The sequence below is a fragment of the Lolium rigidum genome, chromosome 7, assembly GCF_022539505.1.
Source record: "Lolium rigidum isolate FL_2022 chromosome 7, APGP_CSIRO_Lrig_0.1, whole genome shotgun sequence".
Classification (NCBI taxonomy): Eukaryota; Viridiplantae; Streptophyta; class Magnoliopsida; order Poales; family Poaceae; genus Lolium; species Lolium rigidum.
This window is the reverse complement of record NC_061514.1, coordinates 226855386-226878937: the sequence shown is the minus strand read 5'-3', so window position 1 is coordinate 226878937 and position 23552 is coordinate 226855386. Positions and strand designations below refer to the sequence as shown.

At 44.0% G+C, this 23552-nt stretch overlaps 1 protein-coding gene and 1 non-coding gene across 8 annotated transcripts; both read left to right on the top strand.

Annotated features, from left to right (window-relative positions):
- Positions 1–9935: 9935 nt before the first annotated feature.
- Positions 9936–16670, top strand: LOC124673222 (luc7-like protein 3). Of its 7 annotated transcripts, none has more exons than XR_006992749.1 (9): positions 9936–10059; positions 10149–10277; positions 10377–10416; positions 14461–14536; positions 14605–14799; positions 14887–15093; positions 15167–15567; positions 15660–15709; positions 16342–16670. XR_006992749.1 is itself a non-coding variant. In XM_047209340.1 (8 exons), the coding sequence occupies exons 1-7, from the start codon at positions 10017–10019 to the stop codon at positions 15524–15526; spliced, it is 1050 nt and encodes a 349-aa protein (XP_047065296.1). In that variant the 5' UTR covers positions 9936–10016; the 3' UTR covers positions 15527–15567; positions 15660–16670. The 7 variants fall into 7 exon arrangements, 5 of the variants coding, with proteins under 5 accessions (XP_047065296.1, XP_047065297.1, XP_047065295.1 ...); XR_006992750.1 differs by having other exon boundaries at positions 15657–15709; XM_047209340.1 differs by having other exon boundaries at positions 15660–16670.
- Positions 16671–16975: 305 nt separating this feature from the next.
- On the top strand, positions 16976–17047 carry TRNAP-CGG. The gene has a single exon. It is a non-coding gene; the product is annotated as a tRNA-Pro (tRNA).
- Positions 17048–23552: the final 6505 nt, after the last annotated feature.

The window sequence follows — 23552 nt, the reverse complement described above, 5'->3', positions numbered from 1 at the left end:
ATGTATTATGTTGTAATGCCCAATCAAATCTCATAGTAACCATCGTGTCATGTATGGTCGATATTCTATCAACTAGTCGTCAACCCGTGCGCCTGCACAGGCTAGTAATTGGTGAAATCGAATTATGGAGCGAAAAAGGAGTTGTTTCCAAATTTATTTGTGAAAATGGTTTTGATTTTCATTATATATAGAATTAAAATGGTTTTGATTTTCATTATATATAGAATTATATTTACATAGATTATAAACTAATATGGAATGCAAAACAATCTTAGCATTAAAAAATCCATCAAAGTGTATCTTTATAGAATAGTTTGAACCAAAAACTGATTTGAGGTTTTGAACTTTGAGGCTTGTATAGTATATATATATCCATACTTCACCTCAAGTGTTGACATATTGGAAATGCCACAACGCCATAATGGAAATTGCAGGGTCTGAACACAGATCATGTATTTTGAGACCAATTTATGCATCTAAAGTTTTAACCTTGAACTGGTTGAGCAAATAAAAGGTCCTCCACATAATTATTTAATACGACCGTGAAGAAATCCAGTTTTTTTTAGGTTTCCTGGCAGATGATGCAGTTGAAGTAACTCAGTTGTCCCTGGATTCCTCCATATAATTGAAGAGAGGGACGCATTAACATGGATGATGTAAAACACTTCGACATGTCATGAGTTTGCTGGATTATAATAACCAATCTTAATGATGCAATGCAAAATTTATGTTATCAGTTTGACAGAAAAACAATATGGAGTTCTTCCTGCCAAATAGTAAAATAAAAAGGAACGATACACGTTTGTGATAAACTCAAGGTTTTCGGGATCAACTCGTTGGTGCGTCAGATTGTGCCTGCAACCCACGATTTTAAGTGATCTGGTAAATTAGATACTTGTAAAACTACTCAGGTGTTTTGAAATATTTTACAGTAAAGTATTATATTTAATTGACAGCTCAATTATTCCTCTCTAGCTGAAAAGATCATCCTCGTTAATTTTTATACACGAAGGAAAACTGCCAATCAACTGAAACGTCTAAGGAATTTTCTGAAGAAATTCATTTTCTACTACATCGTTCTACTCCTCACACAACTGCAATGGAAAAACGGATATATCCCCATGTATATTCTGCTATGTCCTGAAATATCTTTGTATGTTACATATTATATTCTGCAATGAACAGTACCAACCAACAGATGAAGCTTTTACCATGTTCGTTAACACACCAGATAGATAGATGTGGAAACCTGATATGATTATCCTTTATCTTGTTTACCTGCACTTCTTTTGCGATGAAGTAGACACCTACCAAACAGTGCCAACCTGAGCAAAAGAAAAAAGAGGACTTGAGCCATAATCTGTAAGGAAAATCAATCAATACCTTCGAGCAGCAAATGCCAACAATATGCGCTGGACGTATGCTGATCCATACATGGCCGGATGCTAATTAATCCAGTTCCTACTATGTGCAGCCAGGGGCGCATGCCGATCCATGATGGACTCTCGTCAGCGGTCGTTGCACCTTGCCGAACTGCGGATGAGCTAGCCGCGGCAGAGAAGGGAACGATGCCGCGGGAAGAAGACTTGCTATTCGGCCATGAACCATTACGCCACTTGCATTTATCTGCTAGTCACCATGCATGGACGGTAGGAAGAGAGGAAGCTACTTGTTTGGATCGTGCCGCATGTAAGGAGATATATTTTATGAGATAAAATCTTGTACGTAAAACAAAGGATGATTCCGGCCGGGCATACATATCTTGGGAGAGACATGTATATGTAGGACTCCAGATATCTCAATTTGTTTGAGCCTTGCACTAATTAAAGCAACGATGCATGGCATGAACTATGTCATGACCCGTGCCTACGTGACTACCTAACGTGTCAAGATGATTTTTTACGTTACATTACAATAGGAACTTTTTTAGTTAATCCTAGCCATATATTTTAGATCTAATTGTCTTAATTATTTAGATGATGTGGATTAACGTGGTGTCTCGTTTGGTGCCTCCAATTAGTAAATATAAGATTGCCCAGCTGTAATTTATTCACCCAACATGCTATTTATCTTTATGGAGAGACACCTCTAGTCAACTGTGGACCCCGATCCTGTTTCCTTTACACTAATAAATTCATCTACTGTAATCCTATTCTGTTTACTTTCTGCAGACATCTCTTTCCACTCGATACGTCTAATCCTTTGTGTTCGGCAAACCGATGATATTGACAGCCTCACTGCAAGTTGGGGCAAAGTACTTTGGTTGTGTTGTGTATTGGTTCCACGATGTTGCTGACGTCGGTAGTGCGGTCTGCTACTAGTCAGCTAGCAATACCTTCAGAAGTCACGCCTTTCTCCTACTGGTCGATTAAACCTTGGTTTCGTACTGAGGGAAAACTTGTTGCTGTGCTCATCACACCTTCCTCTTGGGGTTTCCCAACCGCTTCCACAACAACGCTGAGCAAGATTGTCTGGCATCATCACCGGAGCACCATCATTAGCCTGCAGGATTCCGTCAACCCTAAGCCCCTCATGGTGGGAATTGCCGAGGAGCTCCCTTGTCAGAACCACTTCGAAGATGAAGATGAAGAAGAGGGGGAGGAACAGAAGAAAGAAGAAGAAGATGATGAAGAAGAAGAAGAGGAAGAAGAAGATCACAAGCACATCACCAACGCTGAATTCACGGGGAAACTTCACCCCCTCCTATACCTCTTGTTGTAGTGTGGGTGGTGTTGCCTCCTAAGAACCTTAGGTGCACTGCTCGCATGAGTACTGGAGGAAAAGCTCCAAGAAGATGCGTTGCCTCTAGAAATATTGCTGCTAATTTTCGGTGCAGGGAAAAGCAAAGGAGGAAGGATCAACTCCAGAGTGGAAGCCTAGTAAAGGGAAGTTAGAAGAGAAGATTTGGGAGGACCTTGCCAAGAGTACTCGGGAATTCAAGCAAGCCTATAATATCATGATGGCCTTGCTTCGCAATATTTATGACCTTCAAGATCCTAGCCAGAGAAGAAGAAAAAGAAATAAGACCTTCATCAACACTCAAGCTTTGGGGAGTTATATCAAGTCTTTTATGATTTTTAGTTTATCATATTGTTTTTAGTCTTTAGCTTAGTTTGTTTTTTGCTTTCATTTAGTACTTATCAAGTCTCTCATAGTCTGGAAAACTCTTAGAGCATTATCATATATCTTTGGTCAAGTGGGTTTTAATGAATTTTGAAATATGGTGTCATCCATGATTCTTTTGTATGGAGATTTATGGGTAACACTCATGCAGATGTGCTCCTCATATTTAGAAACTTCAATTACATCTTATCTTGGACTTAATTAACTTGAGCTTGTTGGACAAGCATAGAATTTTGTAAGTATGGTTTGCAAAAAAGGAAAGATCCATGCAAGCAATACTAAGTATTGTAAGAAAAACAAAGTACCTTGAAGTTTTGTTGGAGATATGGTCTTGGAGAACAAATAGTTAGGAAGAGGAGATGACAAGGAGGTATGAGATACTCTTGTGCTACTTGGTAATCAACGAGTAAACTGGTGTCATGGATATTTCAATACTTATGCTCAGACAAGCTTGTGAATGAAAAGGTCGGCACCCGAGAATTCGGCTGGAAAGTGAAAGACAAAGGTGGATGTAGAGCATATGACATGATTGAAAGATCCATGAATAAGGTTTATACTGGTTACTAGGGGGCAAGACTATTAACTGATCCCATCAAGAAATGACAAAGTTTTTGGTAAAAATCAAACTTCATGCTCATTTTGTCATTTAACAATTTCTCTTCTTGTAAGTTGTTGCTCTATGAGAGTTTATCTTCATTACAAAAGACAAAGTAAAAGAGAAATAAAAGCTAGTGAAAATCCAATCATAGAAGTGATCTATTTATAGATACACATGAAATATTGTTCAATTTTCCAACATGCACTGGTTAGTCTTGTTCAAATGGCAAGAGTTAATTGCTAGAGTTTCTATTATATGAAGTACATGTTTGTATGATTGTTGGTTCAGAGATATTACATTACAATTGAATATGCATAAGTTGATGATGCAATGATCGTATTTATTTTATCAACCATAAGCTCATTGATGCATGATATGATCTATTTTCTTATTTGCTCTAGGACAAGCAAAGGTTTAACCTTGGGGGAGTTGATACATGCATTTTACATCATCATTATTTCTACATATATGATTAGTTTTAATTGATATATGCCATCATACACCATTATTTATGCATTTTAGATGATTTCCGGGACTTTCCTACAAAGTCCCCGTTATTGGTATTTAATTCTTGAGAGGCACAAAACCTCCTTTTTCGTATTTTATTTGTTTCAGGGCTTTCTGGACATCTAAAAATCGAGGCAAAAATATCTGATCATCTCTTCACCCGGAGAAGGACCGTGAGCAAAAGAAGCACGCGAGGGGAGCCACGAGGGCCAAACGGCACAAGGTGGCGCGCCTAGACATGTAGGGCGCGCCACCATGATCCGTTTGAGCCTCGAGTGTCGCCTCGGGCCCCCCTTTACACCAAAATCTCCATTTCACTAGAAAACCTAAGCCATATTTTTCCAAGATTTATTGAGGAGGCGGCGGAGGCGATAGTCCTCTCCTACTCCGGAAGAGGGCAGATCCTGCCGCACCAGTGCCTCCGGTGAAGGGGAAATCGACGCCATCGACATCACCACTCCTCCTTGGCTTGGGGGGAGACATCTCCATCAACATCTCCACCAACACCATCATCACCACAGTCTCCTTCGACGAGATCGACGTCACCCCCCTCATAGTTTGTGTTGAATTGAACCACATATATTGTTTTTAGTGCTATTGCATGTTTGTGATTGGTACTTTGTTATTATTTTGTGGGGAGATTATATATTCAGATTGTGTTGTAAGCATTGTGCCTCTGGTCCATATCATGTTTTACACATGTGAGTAGTTCCCCACGTTCCTGAGGGCATTGGATGATATGGCTATGATTATATATGATGTGCAATGAGTATTTGGTCAAGTTTTCTATCTTTTATGTTGTTCTATGATAGTTTTATGCGAACGTCGACTGCATATTACTTCACCTATATGAGCTCACAGGGCTTCACTTTAATGTAATGAGTGTGTGTTGGAAGGGATGGAATGACAGAAACAGTTTTCCAACACTATGAGTTGCATTAGAGGGGTTTATGTAGGGCACCAATGATCATATTACTATAGTGGGATATTTATGTCTTAATGATTCCTATACATGCTCATGAAAATTGCTCTAGGACCCATCACAAGGGGTGTGTTTGCTCATATCTATGGCTGCACCTAATTTAGGCTCCGCCCCTAATTGAATGAAACTTGACAAAATATGTATCATATTGTGTAGAACTCAGATGCTAGTAAATCCATGCCACCTTCGGGAACTTTAGTCTCATATAAGCACGCACACTTGAGCTTGTCCTCTTGATGCATAGAGGATTGGAGTTTTCTCTCATTGAGAGCTTTTACTTATTTTTTATTTACTTTCTGCACTTTATTTTATTGCAAACTATACACCCAAAATACCAAAACTGCTACTTTATTATCATTGCTTTCTTGTCGATTCTGCTAACCAATACCTTCAGCTTCTCGTGGGTTCAAAACCTTTCTTATTGAAAAGTACTACAATTGATCTCCTACACTTCGGAGCCATCAGAACCGTAGGGTGATACACTTAAGGTTCTTGACGCTTTTGAGTGGATATGGAACACCAAAGACAAGTTTGGACAACACAAGGACTGTTTCGAGAATCGCCAGAATTGTTTCGGGATATCAGAATAGTTAAAGGGGATGAATGTTAATGGTTTTTAATTAAAATAATTATAAAAATATGAAGTAAAATAATAAAAAAAATGTTTTATTCGTCTATGGAGAAAACCCCTTTATTTTTGGAGTGGAGATTTAAATCAATTATATGAGACTTTTGAGTGGGCGTGAGTGGAGTGTCCACCACATGACGATGGAAGAGGTGGGGCACCTCTTATGACCGGAGCCCTCCCTTGGCTGTTGTCCCCTCCTCCTATATAAGATGTGTGGAGCTCCTCTTCCATACTTGCTCATCTCTTGACCCTTTTGTAAGGGTACATTGCCCCTATGTGTGGTTTTGGTAATTAATGACAACCCCTATGGACTAATGTTTTTCATTGAGTTTATATGAAGGAATATTCCATAGGTACTACTTGTATTCCATGTGTTGGATTCAAGTATGTATGCCATGAAGATAAAGATATACCTTGTGTATTGGCATCAAGATCATCGATTTGAGGATATATATGTGATATGATCAAGAAGAAGAAATGAAGATAGAGTTCTTATGTGGAACTCAATATTAGCCATGCTCTAGCTTATGTGATAAGCAATGAATGATCAAGATCTTGAGAGCTTGATTCCAAATGAAGAATTCTTTATACACCTCAAGATAGTATGATAGAGCATGAGAAGATACAAGGTTGACCAATACAAAGAGTGAAGAATAGATTCAAGTTTGGTCAACACATGAAGTATGAAGAATGTTCCACGCGAAGTCACGTGGTATGGTAAGCCTTGTCAATTATGCTTCATGAACTAACCCATCATATATGTGCCCTTGTGTTGTCTATGTGGGTTAAGTATTTTTCCATGGGCATGCATCAAAAGTGAGATCTCATACAGCCCATGAGAGGATGACGGCAAGTGGTGATCGTCATCAAGGTTGAGTTGGGCACGTTCAAGTTGAGCATCTCAAGATGATCATATGCTTGAAGCTTTCCGTCCATTTGGTGATAATGGACATGTGAAGATGTGCATCAATGGAGCTTTCCCATCATGGTGTATGGGGGAGCAATTGAGAGTCTTCACGAAGTAACGATGATCAAGTGAGGCATTCCGGCTTGAGTGGAGCTTGAAGAGTTATCATCAAGATCAAGCGGGATGCGCAAGGCAAAGGTATGGCCTTGCTAGGTTTTCCTTTTACCGGTCTCAAGGTGGTTGTTGGGAGACCGGATTATAGGATAGATAGCCGCACTATCAAGAGGGGCTTTCGGTTGGGTAACTTGATCACATCGTCTTAGGGAGCTCAATCATTTGCATACTTTGCATATCCATATTTCTTCTTGGTGTTTCTCTGTGAGAGGTTCTTGAGCTTGCTGCTAGCTTTACAACAAGCCCAAGTTCATCGAAAACAGAATCCGCATGCATCTTTTATTGTGTTTTCGAGTTTGGACGTCTTCACCGTTTCTTGACGGTGGGAGACTCCCTCTCTAAAAACATCTAAAAATATCTTTCCAACAAAATTGGTTTCATGTCAATCGGGATCCGGACACAAAAGTTATCACAGTTTTTGTATAACATGTTTTCCCGCTGGCCCGGTTTCTCGCCCGGCGTGACCGGCCGTCCCACCGGATGGCCCGGTTCAAACCGGTCCCTGGACTGGTGCCAACCGGGCACTATACAGTAAGTCTTCCAGCTTCGCCCGGTGCTGATCCGGCCTGTGGCCCGGTTTGGACCGGCCGGGTCCGGCCGGTAGCCCGGTCTGACCGGGTCCTGAACCGGACGGCCCAGCCCCAGGCCCGGTTGACCGGCCTCCTCGACGGTTGACTCATCCCAACTTTTTCCCAACGGTTATATTTTCTCTTGGGCTATAAATATCCCTTCTTCCACCTTGGGCTGGATAAGTTCTTCCACTCTCTCTCCTCCATTGTTGATTTTGAAGAACTTGCCTTATCTCTTGATTCCCCCCATGATTCTTGCTCATTCTTGAGGGATCTAAGAGAGGAGATCTAGATCTACAATCCCCACCAATTCTTCTCTCCTCTAAGTGAGGGGAACCCTTTGGATCTAGATCTTGGAGTTTGTTGATTTCCTCTTTGTTCTTCCTCTCTAAATCCCATCCTAGCATTTGTTGCTTTGGTGGGATTTGAGTGTGAAAGATTTGAACACCTCTAGTGTTCTTGCTTTGCATCATTGCATTGTGTTGAGCTCTCCACCACGATTAGTTCGAGTGACAGATCGTGAGCTTGTTACTCTTGGAGGGAGACCTCCTAGTTGGCTTGGCGGTTGGTGCTCCGGTGATCTCTTCAAGGAAGATTGTGAAGAGGCCCGGGCTTCTCCTTCGTGGAGCTTGTGAAGTGGTTGTGGAGCTTGCCATCTCCGGAGTGGAGGAAAAGCTAACCATAAGGAAATGGCCATTATCCTTCGCGGGTTTGGCTCGAAGAATAGGGTGAGCCTTCGTGGCGTTGGGGAATCCTTCGTGGGACCTCCACTCCTCCAAACGTGACGTACCTTCTTGCAAAGGAAGGGAACACAGGAATACATCATCGTCTCCGCGTGCCTCGGTTATTTCTATACCCGAGCTTACTTTCCTTGTGATAGACATCGTGCTTGAAGTACATATATCTTGCTATCACTTGTGCTACATATATCTTGTGCCTATCTTGCTTAGCTCTAGTTGTTATTGTTACACTTAGGTGAGCCTAGCATATTTAGGATTTGTGCTTGTAGAATAAATATTAGTTTAATTCCGCATTCTTATAAGCCAAATCCGTAAGAGTTTTTAAACGCCTATTCACCCCCCTCTAGGCGACATCTTGTCCTTTCACCTTTGGTTGGTACCTTCTCCATCTTCCCGTTGATCCACCATACAAGATGTGGCTTAGGTGAAACCGTGCTGAAATTGTTTCTCCACTAACACCATCACGTCAGAGTGTTGTTGATTTGTCTCGGTGGATCCTCTACTTCTGCTGCCCTGCCGAAACGAGGGATCGGAGGTCGTTATCAATCCGTACGTGTGGCCAAGTACGGAAGTGCTGCCCATTGTATGCTCGTACTCATACTTTCATTCTATATCCCTTGGTAGACCGAAAATCCATCGAAGGAAGATCTCCCGTGGAACTTGAACATGGAGGCAATGACTACTATAAAGAAGCATAACTCACTGAACATAGTCAAAGAAGTCAACAACAACAACAATCATGGTGGAAACCTAGATAAGGAGTCTAAGTTAACAATCATGGTGGAAACTCAGATAGTTAGAATGATACTAGAGCATCATTAGCAACCAAGCAACTTTAGAGTTAGCTCTAGTGACTAAGAGATGTTAACTTTGAATTAGAATGCTGCTAGAGCTTTGTCTTTTGACTACAAAATCGGATTATTTTCTTTACAACATTCTTGGATAATCCTAATTAGTTTTGGATATGCATGCTATTTTCAATAGTATATGAAGAGCTTCTTTCCGGGTGACGGGCGTCTTTCCCGTGCGGATCCATCTCATGTACAATCATTGCTTTCTCTTTCCTCATTATTTATTCATCTAATCCATTTAGGTCACGGTTCTCTCCATAACTACCTTATCTCTTCGGTCTTCACTCGTTGAACGGTTAAAGAGTTTTCTTCTTCCACCCCGTTATTTTTCGCCCAACTACCTAAGCATACCATGGATCCACTCTAGCACATGAGATGATGCCGGTGACGCCGATGCGACTGCCAGGGGAGCAACGACGGAGAAGATGTCATCTCGGATTGAGAAGAAAGGAGTGGAGCTCGCTAGTGACAAAGGAGAAAGATTTTTCTTTGCGGGGGATGGGGCCTCAGGGGATGCCATGCGAACTGGTGGAGGCCGAGATTTGAGAGGGCGGCATGGCAAGGCAGCCGTGGGCGGCGGTGGCTGCAGGGACGGACCAGATATGGCACAAAGGCAGTCCAGTCTTGTCCGGCGATGAGTCGGAATCAACCACATCTTGCACAAACCCATATCCTATATGGTACGATGGCGCCCCACTTTAGATTCAGATATCATTATCTTAAAATTCTTTAAAATTAGATATAAATACGGAGTACCTTGAAATGGTTTGCCGCATTTGGAAATTGTCCTATGGTTTACACCCTAAACTGAAAGCTATTATGAGCTCTCACATCATTATTACACGTCACATAATCCCAAACCCGACCAACGGACCAAGTAAGAAGCGAGAAGAAGAGCAGGCTAGGGTTTCTCCCCAGCTCCACTACCCTCTCCGCCATGGACGCGCAGCGAGCTCTCCTCGACGAGCTCATGGGCACAGGTACGGACATTTCTCCGGTCTCCCTACCCTAAAGCTCATCCCGAATTCGAATCCTAACCTAATCGCGCCGCGGGGGCCCGTGTTTCCAGCCCGCAACCTGACGGAGGAGGAGAGGAAAGGGCACAGGGAGGTGAAGTGGGACGATCCCGATGTCTGCGGGCCCTTCATGGTCCGCTTCTGCCCCCACGACCTCTTCGTCAACACCAAGAGCAACCTCGGTATTTCCATTCTGCCCGATTCCTCACCTGGGCCAGTTCGCCTAGTTCTGTATTAACTCGTGGTCTGTTTTGCTGATTCGTTGCGTTCGGTGTTCTCAGGGCCTTGCTTGAAGATCCATGATTCCAAGCTCAAGGAGAGGTAGGTCGATTGTGTTGCATTTTCTTGAGTTTCTGTAGGGCCTGCTTGGTTCGCACGATTCTAAAAACACAGGAATAGGAAAATACATGAATATGATAGGAATACACATGCATTTTGCTTTCGAAAAACACAAGAATTCGGTAAACTTGGTTGTTTGGTTCACAGGAATAGAAAAAACACAGGATTTCTATTAAACACGGTCAAATCAAAGTCAAACAACGCGACTAAGTATAATTAGAATGTTATTATGCCACTGGATCCATCACTCTCGGTTTTTTTTTTCGTGCGTAGGAATTTGAAAAGGAGGTCCAAGTGGATTGTAAAATTCTTGTGTTTTTCCTTTTACTAGTAAGTAGCACATGCTTTGCACGGTTAAAGACATAATAGAACAGTACAATTTTCAAAATAGGTGCTATTTACTACATGTACATTTAAACTAAATCTGCTCTCCTTGAAGATTTAAAGACAAAACACGCTAACGAATGACGCACTGACGACGTTATAAGGTTACCATGTCATATTTTAATTCAATTAATACATTTTATTACAGTTGTAAATTGAAACACACCATCAATGTTTTTCATCAAGTTTGTGTGTGACATATTTTTGTGTATTTTGTAGTGCCATGAGTTTTTTTTTGGAATACACAAATAGAAGCCCCCCAAACACCTTCGGAATATATAATAGAGGGAGTGTCTGTTTCTTGATTGACTTATAGATATTTTTCACATTGTTAACATATCATCAATGTATTTTCATAAAGTTTATGTCTCACACATTCTGTTGTTTTTAAGTACTAACATGAGTTGATTTAGAAAAATTGAATGAACAAACAAAAGCACCTTGAATACCTTCAAACACTATATAACAAGTGGAGAGGTATTTCTTACTCAACTTCCATATACTTGTCTCTCAGCCAACAATTATAGCCTCCCGAGATATTATCATCTATTTGAACTTGCATAGATGGCAATATTTAGATCATATGGTTCTTAACGTCAAGTTAAAAGTAGTTTTTTATAAGTCATCCGGGGAGTAGCAGAACTGTATAACAAATACTTAATGTTGTATATGTTGATGAAATCTAGTATTTTAATAGGCGATTCATGCACTAATAATTTCAGAAAAACGCGTTTTAAATCAAGTTAAATGGGAGTATACACAACTAAATTTCTGTATGGACTGCTCAAAGTCAGTTGTGTTTCTTTAAAAATTATCAAGACCAATTTTTATATGTACAAACTCTATATTTTATTTTTATAAAAGTAATTTGTTTTCAATGAATTTCAAACAGGACATGCAAAATTGTAGCGTAGAAGTTATAAAATATAAATAAATACAAAAAATTATGTTCATAAATTTAGAAAGGAAGTTTGTTCCTTTGATGGTATAACTAATTAGCCTCTTAAAATTTGAAGTGTTTCTGGTATTGCAAGTTTTTATTTATTTAGTTTATATGTAAACTTTAGTTAAATAGGAACATTCATCGCATAAGGCCCGAGACATGAGCAGAAACTTGAAGCATCTGTGTATTTCTGTGTAAAGGATATTTTGGTATCTATGGTAGGATCCTATATGGCTATATCAGTCACCCACAGAAGATCCACTCAGCCTAGAAGCAAGCCTGGAAATGTCACCTAGCTCCTAGATGATTCACATACACAACCGGACCATGTCAGACTTTATGTCTGTGTGTGGTAGGAGATCGAGAGGCGAATCCAGCAAACTATAACCGTTGGATGCTAAGCGGTGATGATTGATGAACGGTAGATCTTGGTCCATTATGAAAACTCGACGGTAGAGAAGACTTGGTGGTTGTTTGGCGGGAAAACTGGGAGCAAGTTGTAAATCCAAATTCAAAACTGCTACACTATAATAGTAGAGAAAACTCAGATCAAAGAAGACTTTCATGCGTTTTTATTTTTTGCTCAATTCCTTTGAACCAAACAGATTAGTGCCACCGTAGGAAAATTTCCTATTCCTATGTTATTCTTGCACTTTTCCTTTGAACCAAACAAGCCTGTAATTTGTGGTGACATATCTGGCAATTAGTTTGTTACCTTTTTGGAGCAAAATGTAGGTATTTTGGTTAGTGGGAACTGTTAAGGGCATTTCTTTTGTTTCGTTAGAGGTTAGGCCATGATTCCAAAATGGTATAGTTGCTCGTGTGCTAGCTGTTGGGCTTACTTTAATAGAATTAAAATTTAATGTTCAAGTTTCCGTGGAGAGAGCTTCTTTTATTCTTCTTTTGTATTGCCCTGAAGAGTGCTTGTTTCCATTGACGACTCTTGTTATGATGTCTCAGTTCATCTTGGTATCTTTCTCTAGCATAACATGACAACAGTGCTGTATGCAATTTCGAGATTTTCTTATGCATATGGAAATTCAGTGGTTTGAATACATATTAGCATGGCCTACCTAGCTGAACATACCCTCAATATCATAAATTGTCTAGTTCTTGTCAACTTGTGTAAGATTATGCCTAAATATCATAACCGGGATGCAGAATTTTGTAATGTAGTCTGAGATGTTTTAAAGAGGTCTTAAGATTATGGCTTGCTTTTATCTAGAAAATTGTCCAGGGCATCATTTAATCATGACGTCATATTAAGGGCGGTCACAACGCTTGTATCTAATTTCCCGTATCTATTTCTCCACCTCAGCAAGATACAACACTCTCCCAACGCATCATGGAATCTCCCCATGAACGTGAGAACATCTTCCATCTTCAAGCTCATCCCCATCCTGTCTCTCTTTCTAACATTAGCCTCTCAGATTTGGCAGCCATGGTGGGGCGTGGAGCTTGGAGAAATAGAAAATGGTTGTGTTGATGCCAAGAGGGTGAGTACTCCATAGGAGATTAGGAGGACGGATTCTAGCAGAAAAGCGGAGACTGAAGGTGCACTCCCCGACAACGATTGTTTTCTAACGGCGACGCTCGCGTGTTCCGGCGAGACCACGGAACTTGATAACTCCAGTGCCGCCTGTCTTCCTTGTGGACTTATGGTGGTGCGTTCAGCGTGGTGCTCGTTGGTATAGTGTAGATCGTCCGCGATTCATGGTGGTCTTTTGCTCACGGTAGAAAAAATTAATTCACCTTGGTTGCTGTGGTAAGAATTGTTTCGTCGATTAGGATACGGTCCTCTTCTCTCTCCTTATTAATTAAGGTTACATGTCGGACAATAAATGAGCTGGCAGGTTTTAGATACGTTACATGGTGGAGCATTGCGACCGCCCTAAAGGAATACAGTAAGTTCGACAGTGCTACCTGATCAAGGAAATTAAACGATTATAATTTCCTACTTGTCTTTTCTAGTACAAGACAAGGAAATGCTGGCTTTCAAAGGTTTCTTTTATTTCAACTACTTCCATCCGTTGCAAAACGTAGTTTATACTTTGACTGTCCATTTTGATATTTGACTGTAAATTCAAGTGCAATACTTCTTAACAAAATCATAACTGTATCACACTTTACAGAACACAGCCCAAGTATTATTTGATTAATTATTGGTCACGGTACGGGTTTGAACAGTCAAAGTACGCCCCACATCTTGCAACGAGGCTGTAGTACAGTACAACACCCAAAAGTAGTCCACAACTATCACTTTTTATTATTTTGATTGAATTTGACATGTTATTCTCAACACCCTTGAGCTTAACTATAGTGGTCATACTTGCGGGGAATAGTGATATGTACAGCTATATATCACCTAGTGTCTTGGTCCGAATGTTTCCTGTTTTATTTGCATTAATAAGAAATCATGTATAATGCAGAATCTGCAACCTTGCATATTCACTCTTGAGTAACTGAAGAACTGAGATGCAGCAACATCCTTGGGAGGGTTCAGTATCTAGCTGGATTAACCATGCTGTGTATCTTCCTAGATCATAGGTGATTATAATTGAATGTGCTTGCTTTCCAAAGCTGTTCAATTTGTAGAATATTGCTCTGAACTATAATTCAGCTCTGTTATATGTATGATTAGCTATCTGTATAAACAAATAATTATTATGTTTCAACTTGGGTTTTATTCGTACTTGCAGCTTTGAGGGTTCTCCAAGGCATGATGCTTATTTGCGAAGGTTTGAGACTGAGCTTGCTCAAAAGTGTGAGAAATTGGTGAGTTTTTCACTTGCTCTTGCAAAGCTTGACAACCCGAATATTTAAATTTGCTTTTTTTTTTTCAGGTAACGGATTTGGATAGAAAAATAAAGCGTGGTCGAGATCGGTTGTCGCAAGATACTGTTGTGTCGCCTCCCATCCCTGGAAAAACATCTGAGCAGCTGGCAGTGCTAGAAGAAAATATCAAAAAGCTGTTGGAGCAGATTGAGGTGCTTGGTGAGGCTTGTAAAGTGGATGAAGCTGAGGCACTTATGAGGAAGGTAATGATCTAAAGATCCATCTCAATTTGTTACTTCGTTTCAAATTATTTACTGGTCATGAATTCGATTGCCTCTTCGGAGTTGCAGGTTGACCTTCTAAATGCTGAGAAGACAGCTTTAACTAACCAAGCAGATCACAAAATGCTCATGCTCCAAGAGAAGAAGATGGAACTTTGTGAAATATGTGGCTCATTTTTAGTATCCGATGATGTTCTCGAGAGGACCCAGTCCCATTTGACTGGGAAACAGCATATTGGTTATGGTTTAGTGAGAGATTTTCTGGCTGAATGCAAGGTAAGTCATTGCTACAGAATTATTGATACAATTTTAATTTATTAAGTACTAAGGGTATCCTCCTGCTATCCAGGCATCAAAAGAAAACGAGAGGCTGGCAAGGGAGAAGAAATCAGAGGAGCGCAGGAAACCGAGAGAAAAAGAGTATGATAATGGGGGCAGGGAGGGTGATACCAAAAGAGAGAAATCTGGGGAGCGTCACTACGACCGTGATCTTTACTATGAACGAAGCCGTGAAAGAGAAAGACCATATGATCATAGGGAGAAAGGATCACAGTATAGGAGCAGTTCCTACAGAAGTGGTAGGGATTCCGAAAGAGACAGACATAGACATAGGAGTGGTGATATGACAAAGGGCCAAGGGAGAATGAGGAGCAGATCACGTTCCCCAGGCAGGCGTGGCTATGAAAGGTCAAGGAGTCCACATCATTAACTGAACATGTAGATAGGTCTTTTGCAGTTGAGATTCATGAGGTAGACCATCATGTCCAATTTTGCTATTTATTATTATTATTATGGTATAAATGGATTCTATTGAGCTGCTTATCTCTGCTCTGCTCTAGCAGCTCGGTTGGAACCTACAACCTCCCTTTTAGAAGGAAAAAAAAAATCTCAGGTAGGTAAAGGATCTCCTTCCAACAATTATTGTCTGATAAAGATGAAGTTAGTAAGATAGCACTAGTATTGGACCACCAATCAGGATGCAGTTGTTTTCAGCCTATAACAGGTAAAACTGTGATAATTAGTGTTTCATGTTATATAAACCTAATTGAAGTGAATATTACTGTTGTTCTTTTCCGTTTCATGCATAATTTTCTTGCTGGAACTCATTTTTGATCTGGTTCAGTGTTGGAGGTTTGTGCCAGTATTAACCCCAACAGCCAACTTTAACCTAGCCATGGATCCGTCAATTTCTGGAACATTTATTCAAGTGTCTGTTTATAGAATTGGGAAGTATTATGGAACAATGTCCTCTTCTGAAAGAACAATTGCGAAGGAAAAACACCAGGGTCCAATGCTAGTAACTCATTGTTTTCTTTGTAGAATCATTAAAAAAGGTGTATGGAACCTGTTTTATCCAACGTTTAATCTGCCACTGTTTCTTTGCGGTTCTCTACAACCTGCCCTCTGGACAAATGATCTTCCATTATTGACTTTGAAGATAACATATTTTTAACCAAATTACCACCATGGAATATACCTAAGCTGGATGATTTGTTTGTACTATGTCTTACGTGCCATTTGTAGGAGCCACATCGACGTTTTTGGAACTGATGCTTCAGTGCTTCTCAAACATGCAAACATCTTGGGTGGACGCCATCTCCGAACTCATGCTGTCTCGATGATGTTTATTTTTTTCATGTACCATTGTGCTTCTGGAATATGCATGTATGTCAATGGTAACCACTCCATCTCTCGGAGAACAAGGTCGCATTATGTTTGTGACATTTGTAGTGTTACACCGTATGTCTGTTAGTCACTCTGATCGTGAGACATGCCACTTCACTATTAGTATGACTCAGTTCTGGTGTTTTGAGCCTTTGGTTGACAGTGCAAAAATAATAATTGCTGAGTTTTTTTTGTCAAAAGGAATGATGCGGACACCATGTTGTGATCATTTTAAAAATATAAAATAATTTACCTCTTGCTATGGGCAAGCATTCTATTTACTGACTTTGTTATCTATCGAAATCGAGCTGATGTAGTGTGTGTACTTTGTACTCGGCCAAAGGGAACGGTATCTTAGTGCAAGTCGAGTCTCCTGCGCTTGATCAAAAGAGAACTGGCACAGGGGGTTACATGTGGTGCAGTCAATTCTGAAAACAAGCATCATCACTCTTTAACCTAACTTAGAATCTATATTATGACAAATTACACAAACGGGTGTTTGGTCTAGTGGTATGATTCTCGCTTCGGGTGCGAGAGGTCGTGAGTTCGATTCTCGCAACACCCCAATTGTTATCAATATTTTTTTCATCAATTATCGTACTCGTTTCGGTTTCGGTTTCGCATCTGATTAGTCGATCGGGTGGTGCCGGTAGGTATCTTCTTTCCTTTCGTTGTGTGCTGTTTATATTTGATCTTAGGTTTGGTACTGGTAAATGTGCCCACTGCCCATGCGTTGCGCACTGGGATAGAAAAAACAACTAACAGAACGATAAATCTAATTCCTGCCTGAGCTCGTTCTAGTCTTACGCGGTGCCCCCTCTTGTCGAACGCCGGATCAAGATCATACGGTGCGGCGGATTTCAACCGGGACCACGAGCGCGTGCCACCTATTAAGTCACATCGCGACTCCTCTCGTCCACCCACTCCCCATCCCCACCCGAATATATCGGAAAAAATCCCCACCCGCAGTCCTGCACCCTCTCCACCATGGTCTCGAACCCGAGCGGCGAGATGGATTGGACCCCTATCGAGTGGATCCTGGTAGGCGGAGGAGGAAGGAGAGGTGCTGGTGGTGCGGACCGCACGACGCCCGCGCTCCCAAGGCGTAGGGCGGCGGCCATGGCGTTGGTGCGGCTACGGTGGAGGGAGGAACGGGCAGCGCCGGCGACGGAGGTGAAGGGCGGCGCCCTTGGAGGACGTGGTGGTGCGGATGGGGTGATCAAATGCCCGTGCTCAAGAGGGGAGAGGAGGCGGCCTGGCGGCGGCGGGGTAGTCGGTAGCAGACGTGGGGATCACGGGGCCATCGCGCCCGTCCTCTGCCGCACGCGCAAGGAGGTGGCCCCTCCCTTTGCTACGCATGGGCCGCGCGAGCCTGATAGCCTGGGCGCGCGGTGGCCGGCGGTAATGCAGGCTTGGTCCAGCTAGCTTCTGGTGGATTTGTTTTCATCGAGTGAAACGGCGGCTCCGGCACTCGGCGGTGTGTTCGCGCTCAGGTAAATCCCCCGATTAACCTCCGGTTGCTGTATTTCATTGAGATGTGAACTCAGAGATCGGTTTGGTCTTCATTTGTCCACCAGATCCTTCCGTAGGCAAGGATGTAAGAATAGTGCAATTTTCCCCAATTCTGTCTGTAATATTTTGCAATTGGATGTACTTTCCGACCCTTTTTTTACATCCAAGAAATGGTAAAAGTCTGAGATGTATTTTTCCGCAACTATGGATAAAACGTATGTATCTGGATGTAATTTTTGTCATTTTTGTACATCCAGAATGCTGAATGGATCAAGGTGTAAAACACTTATTTTGTGATCCCATTATTTTGGTGCTTCTAGATGTAATTTTAACTTTTTTCTACATCCATTGCTGCAACATTTACATCTCAATTAGATCATAAACTACTCTCTGGTATTTGTTGTTTTTATAAGGGATGTATTTTCTTAGAAACTGGATGGAGTTTGCCCACGCAAGGAAGACACCAAGGAAGAATTTAGTAAATTTCCGGTCTCGCGAATGATTTTTCTCCATATTTTGTTTTATTATTTTAGTAGTATAAAATAGTTTTTAGCTCATGGGGATGAAGAAGGCGTGGAAAGTACCGGGACCGGGGGGACCAGAGAGCTAATTGCTGCTCATTTTTTTAATGCGCGGCGAAAGTGGGTTTTCTCACATTAGGACTGAAAGTTTCTTTTTTGGGAATATGTTGGAACCTATTGCACGTGACTTTCTATTTTTAGGAGGGGCACTCCCTAAGAATAACCGGTAACCGGGCACTACGTAGCCACGTCCCTAACAGAAAACGTCAACGCCATCCAAAATTTGCCCCAAGATCGATTAACTTTTTTTTTATTTACCATTTTTTTGATTTACCATTTTAGAGTAAGTTTTATTCAAATAAACTTATATTTGAAACAACCATATGCACTATAAATTGAAATCTTCTAGTATAAATTAGAATGTACCCAAGCATTTTTAAGGTTGAGCATACTAACTTGAGTTGTTGGAAGAGTGACATGCAAAATTTATGGAAGAAACACTCCTCATGCAACCAAATGTAAAGTTTTTTTTCTGTATATAACACCAATGAAACATGACCATACAGAACTGTGTTTCTTATCAGATGGTCATACGGAAGTTCAATATTGTTATGACCGGCCTGACTTATTCCAGGAGGGGGCCCAATCATGGGCCCAATTAGGGGCTTAGCCCATTTAGTTTGTTTAGTTTCAGCTCATAAATACTAGATGTAATCCGTACGTGAACAGGCAAGCAATAAACAGATCATACAGATCGTTATTGCCGACTCCTTGAGGAGTCGGTCTTCCCTGCCCTAGCCGCCGCTCCTTCCCTTGCGCCGCCTTCCTCTCCCCCGTCCAGCACACTTCCACCCCTACAATCTACGTAACCGGCCTGGTAGGATCTCCGATTTATCAATTTGGTATCAGATTGTCCTCGTACGGTCATGTCGTCTTCGCCGGCCACCACCACCACCTCTGCGCCGCCCAACCCGCCGCCGCCCGCCACGGGAGCCGCGGCATCCATGGCGGGGGCCTCCGACGTCGCTCCCCTCCTCTCGCAGCAGGAGGTCTCGACAGCCATCCGCGATCTCGCCATCGCGGTCCAAGGCATCCGCCTGTACCTGATCGGCACGCAGGGGATGACCACGCCGCCGCCGCCGCCGGCCCTCAACGCCATCTCGGCCGCGCCGCCGTTTCCGCCCGACCAGGGCGTACCCGCCCCGCCCCCGGCCTCGCCGCCTCCACCGCCGTGGTCGTCGTGGCAGCCGGCCCCTAGCGCCGGGCCCGCCTCGCTGCCCTGTGGCGTCCCCATCCGGCCGGGTGCCGTTTCCGCCGTCGCCCTCGCGGCTCCCGGCGTGGGTGACCGCGACGGAGCCTCCGCCCGTCTACTCGGCCGCATCGGCGCCTCCTCCCGTCTACACGGCTGCCGGGGACCCTCCGAGGCCCTCCTTTCCGGAGCCGGCATACTCGCGCTTTGCGGAGCCTTCCGCCGGCCGCGCGGAGTACCCCGGCCGTGGCGCCGCCGGCCCAACCCCCCACGCTACGCCAAGCTCGACTTCGCCACGTACGACGGTGTCGAGGACCCCTCAACCGGCTCAACCAATGCGAGCAGCTCTTTCGAGGGCGCGCACCTCGCCTCGGACCGGACTTGGCTCGCCTCGTACCACCTCCGCGGCGCCGCCCAGACATGGTATTACTCCCTCGAGCAGGACGAGGGCAGCATGCCCCCATGGGACCGCTTCCGCGAGCTCTGCCTTCTACGCTTCCGCGAGCTCTGCTTTCCCGGGTTCGATCATGTCCAGCCCTCCACCAAGTTCTTCCCACCCACCGCCGCTGCAATCCGACGTCCCCGCCGTTCTCTCCCCGGCGGAGATCACCGCAGCCCTCCGCGATCTCGCCACCGCGGTCCAGGAGATCCACCTCTACTTGGCTGGCCCCTACGGGCCTACGCCGCCGGCGGCGCTGCTGCCGTGGCAGCCGACGCACCAGGCGGCCTCCGCCACGATCGCTGGGCCGCTGCAGCCGACGCTGTTGCTGTTGTCGCCGCCACCCGACGCCGGGCTGCTGCAGTCCCCGTTGCCGCTGTCCACCATCTCCTCGGCGCCGGGGGTCCCTCTTCTCCAGCAGCCGGCCGCCTTCTTTCCCACCGGGACGCTGCAGCAGCAACAGCAGCTGCCGCCACCACCAACGCCGCCGCTGCAGCTGCTGTCCTCACCGACGCTATCCCTGTCGTTCGGTGGGCAGCTGCCGTCGCCACCAACACCGCAGCAGCGGCTGCTGCCGCCACCGACGCCGTCCCTGCCTTTCGGCGGTGTGGGAGCGACCTTGGCCCCGGGCTCTACATCGACACCGCCGGGGATGCCCTTCCACCAGGTCCGTTTCCCTCCGTCACCGTCACCGCTTCCGGCTTGGATCGCTATCCGCCATGTGTCGGCGGCAGTGAGGCTGCAGGCTGCTGCGCGCGGCCTCCTAGTGCGTCGGCGTGTGCGGGAGATGCGTGATCTGCAGCTGCAGCTCCTCCAAGTTGCGCTTCGTTGCGCAAGGGACCTCGATCTCGTCCGCTGCGTTGGGGATCTTGGGCGTGCGGTTTCCCCCACGGGCGACGAACATGCTGTTTTTCCCGCGGGCAGCGACCTCAAAGTCTGCGCCATCGACAGTCATCCGGCGGGGAGAAGGCATGGTGTCACCGACAGGAGCGCACCGCGTAGCACCACTGCATTCCGCCGCCGGCCGCCGCGCGGGCTCCTTTTGTCCCGCTGGTTTCCATGGGATCCAGGTGGTTGTACAGGTGCACGTCCGACGGGTGTATGGTGTCCACTTTATGTTCAGGGGTCAACAATAAAGCGTCTCAGTCTATTTCAGGTTGAGAGTAATAAAACAAGCCGAGATGTAAAAGGCTCGTTTTTACGTATTAGGGTTGTGTTGCGTCGAGTCATGGTTTGTTTAGGTTGCAGCTCGAGGACGAGCTGCATGTCCAGGTGGGGTGTAGTGTTAGAGTACGTCATGGGCCTGGGCCCGTTAGTCTTATGGTTTGCTTAGGGGTCAAGTAAGCCTTGCTTGGGAGTCAAGTAAACCTCTCTATATATGGAGAGGAGATGTATCAATCTAATGAAGCAAGAATTAAGAAGGAAATCCCTTCCCTCTTGCCACCGGCCGTGGGCAAGGCCCCCGGCCGGCCCTCTCGCGCCATCCCTCTAGCAGCACCATAACAAATATAGGAACGCAGAAGAGTGGACGTTAAGACTAATGGTTCTCTAAATTACAGAATTGCATGTGGAAAATCCATGTCTTCTCTCGTTTTTACTGTTCATAAAAAATAAAGTTGGGTGAATCACGATTCAGCTGTTCATAAAAAATAAAGTTGGGTGAATCACGATTCAGCTGTTCATTCAGCGTTTTACTCGCCAGGTGACCGTGAGACCCATGGGCCCTGGCCGTTCCCCACGGATGACCTCCACTTCTTTCATTGGGCTATGGTTTGCACTCTACTTCTGCTGCGTGCCATTAGAAATCTCGAGCGAGGAGCGACCCATTCTGTTTTGGCCTATCTGAATCGATCCAAACGGTCCAACTCGCGTGGACCCACCCATCCATTTACCAAACTAGTTAGTATGTACGTGCAACGCACGTCTCAATTTGTTGATGTAAATTGTAATGCAACATATATATCATAATAAGCTTAATGATTTTTCATCACTGATGCGTGATAGATTAGGTGGAGCGGGATGCAGCCTTTGTATTCTGGAGCTTGCGGTAGCGTGGAGATTTGTTTCGAAAATAACTGCTAATTTAATGGAAGGTTTCCAAATTAGTCGGACGATTCGTTCGTCAGCGTGGAGATTTGTTTCTAAAATAACTGCTAATTTAATGGAAGGTTTTCAAATTAGTCGGACGAATCGTTCCGCAACGTGGAGATTTGTTTCCAAAATAACTGCTAATTTAATGGAAGGTTTCCAAATTTTGTTGGAAAATTCGTTTGCAAGGACGCGCAATGTCATTGGAGCATGCTAGGCCACAGGATCTCAGTAGATAGATGGCTGAGATTAAATGTTCCTGCCAACTTCTGGCTTTTATAAGTAGTTTAGATAGTTTAGATTTGAGCCGCCGATGTGTCGGGCAGGACAGCGAGGGCGTCTTCTCGTGTCCTCCCTTTGACCACCCCGGGCCCTTGATGACCCACAAGTATAGGGGATCGCAACAGTCTTCGAGGGAAGTATTACCCAATTTATTGATTCGACACAAGGGGAGACAAAGAATACTTGAAAGCCTTAACAGCGGAGTTGTCAATTCAGCTGCACTGGAAACGGACTTGCTCGCAAGAGTTTATCGAGTAGTAACAGTTTTATAGTAGTGCCCGAGCGGTATGAAGGTCCCGTCAGGATTCTCGTCCAATATAAAGGGAATAATAAACATGGCGGAGAAAAAGTTCCAAAACCTGAAGTCTCACGACCGCCACGTGATTATGACGCAATTGCTTCCGATTGCTTTGAGGGCCTCTGCCGGAAAATGTTCGAGTAGCCATTGTGAAGCTATGTGCATTCCTCAATGCAATCTCTCGAAGGTAATCAATCCAGAAGTTCTACCACGGTTACGAACGATGTGATCCAATGTCTTGTCGGTTTCGAGTTGGTGTTCCCGCCATCCTTCTTCAATATTATGACGCACCTCCTGGTTCACCTAGTCGATGAGATTTCCATTCTCGGTCCTGTATTTCTACACAATATGTTCCCCTTCGAGAGGTTCATGGGAGTATTAAAAAATATGTTCGTAACCGTGCTAGGCCAGAAGGAAGCATCGCCAAGGGCTATGGAAATGAGGAGGTAATTGAGTTTTGTGTTGACTTTGTTCCTGACCTTAAGCCGATTGGTCTTCCTCAATCGCGGCACGAGGGGAGACTAAGTGGAAAAGGCACGATCGGAAGGAAATCAATGATATGTATGGACGGCCTTTCTCCGACCGAAGCACACCACACAGCTCCGACCAATTCCAGCTTGGTGGCTCCGTACTTTGAGAAACACAAGAATATTTTACGCTCGGACAACCCCGGGAAGCCCG

What these genes read in the sequence shown, in the direction of transcription:
- LOC124673222 (XM_047209340.1), top strand. Translation starts at nt 10,017, where the DNA reads ATGGACGCGCAGCGAGCTCTCCTCGACGAGCTCATGGGCACAG. An exon ending in CAACACCAAGAGCAACCTCG is followed by an intron (nt 10,278 to 10,376) that starts GTATTTCCATTC and finishes CGGTGTTCTCAG; the next exon opens with GGCCTTGCTTGAAGATCCAT. An exon ending in CTCAAAAGTGTGAGAAATTG is followed by an intron (nt 14,537 to 14,604) that starts GTGAGTTTTTCA and finishes TTTTTTTTTCAG; the next exon opens with GTAACGGATTTGGATAGAAA.